At 39.4% G+C, this 9,097-nt stretch overlaps 1 protein-coding gene across 1 annotated transcript; it reads right to left on the bottom strand.

Annotated features, from left to right (window-relative positions):
• Positions 1 to 4,577: 4,577 nt before the first annotated feature.
• RB195_005742 (uncharacterized protein) lies at positions 4,578 to 9,097 on the bottom strand (the record flags this gene model as incomplete). Its single annotated transcript, XM_064178445.1, has 4 exons — positions 4,578 to 4,667; positions 8,663 to 8,726; positions 8,793 to 8,920; positions 9,092 to 9,097. 4 exons carry the CDS (start codon positions 9,095 to 9,097, stop codon positions 4,578 to 4,580), a joined length of 288 nt encoding a protein of 95 aa, XP_064035491.1.

Here is a 9,097-nt window from a genome sequence, read left to right as displayed (position 1 = left end):
GAATATTTTCTGTTATAGTAAATTTTAAAAAAACCCGTCAGACTATAATATTGATGTTTTTAGAGGAGTTCAAAAATAGACCATATCATCTTTATTTACCAAGTTCTTCTGGCATTTATTACTTACAACCATACTTTACTATTGGAAGATTGTTCCAGCTGCATTCTTCTCTGGTCTGCATCCAAACGAAACTTTGATTGTCTCAAAGCACCCAGGATTCACTAAGGATTACATGGATCACATGTTGTAGAGAGATCTAATTTGAAGATAATAATGTTAGAAAGGTTTTTTGCGCCTTTTTCGAATCCTCTTCAAGCTGTCTTTTAATTGCAGCATATCATACAACATATCTAGTTTTAGAAGAGTAGAAGAATAATAAATAGAATAATAATAAAGTATTAATATAATACACAATCCTATATTATAAGACTATTTAATTCAACTTTGGTAGCGTTCTTGGTAACCATGCAAATCAGAAAAAAAGTTCGGTTCTGCGAAAAGGGTCATGTACACAGCTACATACCTCAGAAATTGTAGCAATAATAAAGTAGAAAACCTCGCAAAATCAGATTCTCCGAAAGACATTTGCATCCAACGACAATCTTTGATTACGTTGCACTCGGAAACGGCGTAAGCTGTGATGGATGGTTTGGAGGTAGGAGGGAGAGTGTCATACTCTCTCTCTTTCTCAGTGGAAACCACTAGAGTGGTAAGGAAAGTTGCAGCTTCGCTCATTTCTGAAATCAAGCAAAGCCCATTCTGAAGTAACGTTTCAGAGCTACAAAGTGATTGATAGAAGGTTCGAGAAAAAGTACATAAACTTTAAAAGGAAATGGTTTTGGAGCAGTTGATATGGGATTATGTTGCGGTGGCTGCCCAAAATATGTAGAGGGGACAGTAAAATTCTCTCACATATACCATATTTGAAACGTCTGTTCTTCCTTATAAACTTTTTTCTCTCCTCTCTTGCAACAACGTTTTGTATAAGACATTTTGCTTAGTGTATAATGCTTGCTTCTCTTCACTTCCCCTTATGTGGTACATTTTAAAGCCAGCGTATCTCGAAATTGGCATAGTATGGAAACCCAAAGGAAAATGTGCATGGTTCGGGTTGTAGATTACGGAAGCTAAGGTGGCTCCACTCTTCTTCCCTTCATGATTGTAAGAAAATGGAAGATTGGGTTCTTTCCTACGAAATCAGTTGCGTCGCGTCACCCTTGTGCACACACCGCAACCAATTGCGACCGGTCAAAGATCTGTGACGTCCCCTCAGCAGCCTATTCAAGTAAAACCAACAAATGGGCTGCTGAAAGGTCTGGAACGTGTATAAGGACCTTCTAGCGTTCCTCCTATGAGCTGAAGCGGTTCTCACGCCTTTTTTTACGACGATTAGGGAAAGATGTGCAGAACTACATTCGTTTCGCAAAATAAAATCCGAACTCTGCGTTTTCCCTGGAGTTTCCGTGTTTCTTTCTTCTTTCTAATTTCTTTTTAATTTCTTGATACACTTCCTTCAATTATTCCAACGCGTCCAATATTTTGCACATCCAAATTAGTTGGAGACGATTTTCTGGAATTTTCTAGCAAAAATCTAGATTTAATTGGGTTTAAGAGTTATCACTGGAGGTGAAGTCAGCACTGCGTTTGGTTAATGTTCCAAAGTAAGCTAACTCTTCGGATATTTTTTATAAATTTATTAGAACACGACCTTCATTCACAGTTCGATCAATTCCAATCCAGTGGGAATATTAGTTGTATATTCTAAATTATATATTATATTATTATTAATTATTATTAATTATATATTATTATACTATAATATATTCTAAATTCTACAAAACGCCTGTGACAATAATATTGTCCTGTGGAACTGATTGAAACGGTACGGTGAGGGTTTGTTGTGGGAAGTCATCGAAGCACAACAAAAGTAATTACACGTAAATTTAGGTGTGACTGTATGAGTGAGCGATTGGAAACTCCAGATGCCTCATAGCAGTACATCATAACGTCCTGAGCTTTCTCGGATCACTTGCAAGAAAGCTTGTATTGCTTCCAGACAAGGTACGAGGATACGATGGAAGCGACGACACAGGTTCCTGAAATTTCAGAGAATGCTATCAATGTTTTGTATCACTTGTTTCTCGTGTGTTGTGTTGATTCAGTTTTTTTTTTTCCAAGGAGAGTAAATGCGATATGAATGAAACTATCAGCGTCTTCTTTTTCAAACCGTATACAGTATTATTCGACTGATTTGCTCAGAGAAAAAGTTGTCGCGTAGGCACTTCGTTGCGGGACCTAACAATTTGTTGAACAAAAATTATCAAAGCTACCACACATATTTTGTGTATTTCCTCTGCGTGATACACTTATCCACGGAGATAGCAATGCATCCAACTCAGGTCCATTCGTCCGCTAAAGCAGTTTGTCCATCTTCACAGATGACATTGGACACGGTCTCAGGTTGGCTTCTGCATTTCGCGACCTCTGATCTGCTCTGGAACATTTGCAATTTTATTGGTGTGTTTATTTCGTACTTATCGCTGAAATCTAGTCTTTCTATTGTATTTCCTATTTGGCTTGAGAAAATTCATTTCAATGAATTCGTCATACCTCCCTTCAACCTGTTCTATTGACAAGTACAGGGGATTCTTAGTCGTATAAATAAATAATAATAAAATAATCAAGTGAATGAGAGGTTGTGGACGTCATCGAAGGAGGAGGGAGCTAGCAAAGAAAAGGATAACGACGGAAAACAAATAGTTTTGTTCCTCTAAATACGCTTACGCAGTGTCGATGGGGGGATGAGCTATGTACTGGAACGGTTCTTGTCTTGCCCTCAACAACGGTTCATACTGATACTGAACCAACAGTAAAAAAATCATCAGCAACAATAAACAGTATCAGAAGGATCTATATCCTGCTGTTCAGTTCTTGAAATTCACTTTGTAACCACCATACGATTCGATTACATCATGCGAATAGAGGGATGTTTTGTAATTATACGTACGAACGTTCACAGGCTTTTTGTACACGCATATACATACGCGAAGGTCCACAAGTGTGACGCAAAAAACTACCCACAACTCTGCACCAATAAATCCAAATAGATAGTTTTTTTTTCTATACAACACTCACGAAATTCTAAATAGGATCTCACACATTACATCCAGAATTATTGTCCTTAGCTTCAATACAAGTATCCAATCTTCTCCGGAAATTTTTAAAGATGCGCGCGAGCATTTTCCTTGCCCCATACCTCCTCCAGGAATCTTTTCTGAGAATCCAGTGACTTGTACCCGAAAGAGCAGGTTTTTTGTTATAGAACCGACCAGACAGCAAGATCCAAAAGATTGGGATCGGGCGAGTTTGACGGCCAAACACATTCCGTAAATCCTAAAGATTGGTCTCACACCATTCCAGTGTTTTCGTTGCACCATTGGCTGGCAGCCAATCTAGCTGGAAGGTCCAGTCAATGTCCTCAGCGTTTTCTTTGGCTCAAAGAATCAACGCATCCTTGAATTTCCATAGCCCGTAACACTTCGTCCAGACCACCCTTTACGATGCATGTCACCGCAGTTATCGTCCATCCACTCAATAAAATTACAAATTACCATAATTAACAGTTATCAATAATTCCAATGAAGAAATAACTAATAAGAATTACTAAGCCTACTAAATGATACACTTGAATCTGCTATTTGAGTTATATCAACTGGGGTGAAGCTGTAGGACGACGACAGTTGCCTCCTCATTCTATCGCGTAATAGTTTGCATCGTTGGAAAGACTGGCTCACACAATGGTGATCTGCATGCCCTTTCTAAATTAGTATGTGGTGAGAATTGAGCGTGAGGCCCAAATTCATGAACCACTCCTCTTCCGACTTACTTATACGTACTTTAATATTGCGAATCTCCTGCTTTGCTTTCAAGCATAATACGTGCTATTAACATGGCTATTTAACCTCAACAGTACCTTTGCTGCTCGGGTACCTGATGAAGATTTTTTGATTTCATTGTTTTTGTTACACAGACAAAAATCCGCTCTAATAATTGAGATTCTGATTAAATGTTAATCGTAGTTGTACATCTTCTTCCAGGTACCTGAACTTATGCAACTGAAGGATCTTGATTTAAACAAGACCGTTCCTCTGCTGCAATAATCTTTTCAGACTTTCCTCGCTGAAGAAGGACGTGCAAAACTTTTCCTGTGTAATGGCAAGAGGACGCTGAATTACGAAGAATATCAATAATAAATGCATAGTTCATAACTCACATACCATAATTAATTATCATAATTCGGCCGTCCCAACGTACAGTTGAAAGTATTGTTGTCAAAAAAAAAAATCATCGAAGATAAAAGAATCCTATGATTACAATAACAGATAGCAAATGCACACAAAAATGACAGTTCCAACCGCTTTTAGATTCCTGATGAACAGTGTTTTTTGCAATCTTTGTGTACATTTTCCACATCTATTCAACCTCAGGAATAAGTCTGTTGGTCTGTTGTTCGCGCAATTCTGCCGTTGTGAGACTATCAAGGATTTATTAAAAACAATCAATCTAAATAAGTTAGTCTAAATAAGCTTTTTCTTCTCAGCTTCTCTCTTCTTGCGGCGGTTCTCAGCTTCCTTCTTAATCACCTCTTTTTCAAGATACCATGTTTCCTGGAAACTATTTGCTGATTCCAATGAACACTTTGGAGTGATATTAATACTGGTAGAAATACTGCCTTTTTTGCAAGAAACACTAAGCAGAGAAGCCATTGGTCTCGTAGAAGCAGCGGGTTTAAAGTGAGCGGGGTATGGCTTTGCGGTTCGCCGCGGGCGCACTGTGGTTTCGCGAACAGGCATGAGTGCCGGCGAATGAGTGTATGAAGATTGCCAGTTGCCTGAGATGTCGGGTCTCAAAAACGCATACGTTACGTTACATAATGATGGGATGGCTGAGTCCACATAACGATGTAGAATCGCGTATGTAGAGCATAAAAATGTACTCGTTTCACTTACTTTTGCTCAGATACGACGATATACTCTAAACGGTAGTGAAATAAGAAATTTACGCCGTCCATCGATATGCACAGAATCCTAACACTCGTTTGTAAGCGCTCCTTTTACTTTCTCTTGAAGTCTATAGAAGTGGGTGACTAGAAACTTAGGGATTTTATCACCCTAATTGAACAGACATTCTTTGATGCTAACAAAATGCCGTGAATTTTGTTAATGAATGACTCCCGTTTGTGAATCACGTAATTTAACGATAGCTTTCCCCTTCGTGTTGAGGAAGCATTAAAAACTATTCTCTTAGGCATTTTCTTGCTTGCTTTCCAAACGCCTGAATGCGGCATGTAGTAGACTACAGCGCTAGCTTCAACGTCTTTGAATTGCTCGATAAATTCTGCTTCCTCATAATTTTTGAGGATTTTGCTGTACTATTCACGTTGTAGATGGTTTTGCTGGAGCATCTTTTGCAGTGATTCCAGGCGGCGAATAGCACCAGCGTAGTTATTCTCAAGTTCAGAAATGTTTTCTTTCAAAAGGAATGGAGCAATTATGCGTCCTTGTTCGAATGGAATTCTCTTTGAAGATTCGTCAAAGTATTTGTGGATCATGTTGTCTTTTTGACACTCTTGTGCTGATATACCAAGACCTTCAAGTTCGAACACCTTTCTCAAAATCTCTTGTTCGCTGTTTTCATGCACAACAGCGAGTCCGTAGTACAGACTATCTTTTTTGTTCTCTGCATCAACAGCTCCTTTTCCGTAAGTCGCAGGTCCGAATACGGTTTTTGCTATATGTAGACCAGTGGGGGTCTTTACGAAGTGAGAAGGACCAGTTATTAGATGATGTTAGTAGTCTAGTCTTACTAAAATATGTGGGGTTCGGTGTTCCCCTCTAAGTTTCGAATTTTCCAGACAAATATTGTTTTCTTTCAGAAATTCGATGTCGACTGGGCTCAGGTTTACACTTGGGAACCCGTTTTTGATCACAGATTTAGTCTGATTTTTCATGTTAATCACTTCACCGTAGGCAGTGCCAATTCTCATATGTACTATATGACTTTTGAAGCACTCAATATGTCCACCTATTCCGAACATTGTGCAGATTTCGATTGTTTCTCGAGGTAGGCGAAAACGCTCGGCTAATGATTCTTCAATCACCGTTTTCTGTGCCCCAGAATCAAAGAAAAAGACCACTTTCTCAAAGTCTTTCTTATTGCCATTCCAAATGTTCCCTTCACTCGTCATGAGAACTAACTGGAATGCGTTTTTTTCATTAGTTCTGTATCTGAAGATAATTTCTCAGCACCCACGTGAGTATAATTCGACATTGTTATGATTTGCTGGATTTTTCCGGTCGCGATTCAGTGCGTATATCGGTCATGGGTTATTCTGACCATTTATATTTCTTTGACTTGAATTCCATGCTGGTACCTGATTTTTCTTCTGCTTTGTTTCTTTCTTAAAGCATAGACTAGGATGGTGCTTTTGTCCGCATTCGAAACAGTCTGGTTTCTGACAATCAAAGCTGGTATGATTAAGTGAACAGCATTTCCAGCATCTCTTATCATCTATTGTTAATTTGCGCCGACTGTTGTGGTCAGTCACTGTTCTGCACAACATTGGTGGATGATGATCCTTGTGGCAAAATAAGCACCACTCACTGGCTAGAGGTCGTTGGCTGATATACTTCTCTTTTGAAGTACTCACTTTATTGTTTGTTTATTGAGTGACCCAATCTGTTTTCGACATAACCTTTCGCGGCAACTTCTTTCTTTATCTGCGCCAGAAGGTCCTCGATTGTCTGTTGCTCGAGTGCTTGGCCAAATATCAGAACAGGTCTTATGATGTCCTGTGGGAATTTTGCTATGATGGTTTCTCACCATAGGTATTTCGTAGATCATATCCTGCCGATATCATTTGATTGAGCAAGACTTGAATTTGATCAAAAACAGATGAACAGCTATCTGCGGAGTTGTTTGCTGGTCTCATATTGACCAGTTTTTGGACTATTTGAGACCTATTTATGGTTTTAGGGCGGGTGTGGCGCAGTCGGTTAGAGGTCCGTTGTAGCCACACGGTCAAGGGTTCGAAACCGCCCTAGTGCAAACCAAGCCTTTCATCCCTCAGGGGTCGATAAATTGGTACCAGACTTGTCTAGGAGGATAAAAACGCTGACTTGATCATCGGCTGGCCCCCGCAAGTCATTGTATAGGCCAACACGCGTTCCAAAACCTCAAAACAACGAATTCCAGTAAAACGCGCTGTCGCATCCCAAGTGGATTGATACGCCAGTGACTTTATCCTTTATCTTTTTTATTTATGGTTTTATTGCAGTATGTTTCCTGCAATGTTTTTATGATCCAGTCGTAGTTTTCTGGAATCAGTTTTATGCCTTTTGTGGCAGTCTGAGCTCTGCCTCTCAAGCTTTCCTTGAGTAGCAGTATTTCTTCTATGACATCTAGCTCTTTGCTTTCGTGAACTTGTGCCTCGAAAATCGCCCAGTGTTCGGCGAACTCTTCAGCATCGTGAAATTTCGGTAGAGATGCTTGGGGAGGTTTAATCGATCGATAACGGAATTGCTCTGTTTGATTCTGATACAAATCGATTGAATTTGGCAATCCTGATTGTGAAGTGCTCGGTTCACTCTCATTACGGTTGCTATTTTGTTCGCCGTCATCATTTTGTGTGGTTTGGGTTTCTACCTCATCTAGACTTTGGTTTTCACCCCTTATACAGCGGGTATTGTGACCGAGTTTTACACTCATTCTGTCCAAACTGCTTTCGTCTAATCGTGCAGTTAACATGAATGTGAGGTCATTTGCCTCTGCTATAGCTATTTGCAATTGAGATTCATCTTCAATTTGCTCTATTTCGAGCATTAAATCTTTCTTCTCAGATTTATTTTTATAGTTTTTGACCTCGTCTTTTATTTCATTGTACAATTTTTGCAGGTTTTCTTTGTCTTCTCTAATCTCCCTGATACCGCTCTCTAAGAGGGTAATTGCTGACCTACATTTTTCGTGGCTCTCTTCGTCTACAGTAGGATAATCAGCTTTTGTTGTGTACTCTTTATATCTGGAGATTAAATTTTTGAGCGTTGATGGGCTCAACACAATTGGTGTCTTATGGAAATGAAGAGCCTTTTTTTGGCAAGTTCTTCCAAAATTTACTCTGCTGTGATTAGACAGAGATTTAACTCCAGGTGCTTTTTACGGAAGCGTTCCCAAAAGTGGGATGAATCAATTGATTCTACGTCTTTGGTTGGACCCGTGTGTTCTTTATTGATGAGCTAGCCTCATCTTCTGGTCTCAAAGATGTTACCATTTGACGCGGGAGTATTGGCTTGTTTTAGCCGATGCACTAGAATATAGAAGTGGGTGACTAGAGACTTAGGGATTTTATCACCCTAATTGAAGAGACCGAAACGGTGGTTCAGTGGAATATATTTATTGTACAGTAGGCAGAGAATAATGTGAGCGAAGTAATGAGTGGGCAAAGCGTTGTGTGCCGCACTCTTGGACGGTACAAGTCGTTATGCCATGTACATAAATAAGCGTAACAGCGAACGGTACTTTATACCACGCCCATTATTTATCATCAGGGTCGATGATAAAGTCTACAAAACGTTTTCCCGATTTTTCCGGAGTCTCGATGACTAACCGTAATCATTTCCTTGCTTTTATTCATTCTATCCAATTTTTCTCGGCGAATTATGGCAAAGTATCTGAACATCAGTCAAGTTCATTAGAAAAGAATGTATAGCAGAGGACAGAGACCGGACAACTAATACCTGTAAGAAAGAACGGTTATGTTGAAACATATTGTGATCACTAAAGCTGCCAAAACAATATGAAACCATTCACTTTTTGGCAGATCGATCTCATCATCATCCAACATTCGAACAGAGCCAGAGGCATGCTAAATAGATAATATTTGAACCTTAAGTTCGGCAACTACTAGCTTCTCCTTATCATTACGGTCATCCTAGTTGTTTCATTTCCTTTCTTACTCTTTTTGTCTAATTGCGGAAGTCTAATACACCGCTTGTACTTGCTAAAGAAAAACTAAGGCTGCGTTATTTAAACTTACCGCCAT

The sequence above is a fragment of the Necator americanus genome, chromosome I (genome assembly GCF_031761385.1).
Source record: "Necator americanus strain Aroian chromosome I, whole genome shotgun sequence".
Lineage (NCBI taxonomy): Eukaryota > Metazoa > Nematoda > Chromadorea > Rhabditida > Ancylostomatidae > Necator > Necator americanus.
Note: the sequence above shows the minus strand (reverse complement) of the source record. Positions and strands in the feature narration are given on the sequence as shown.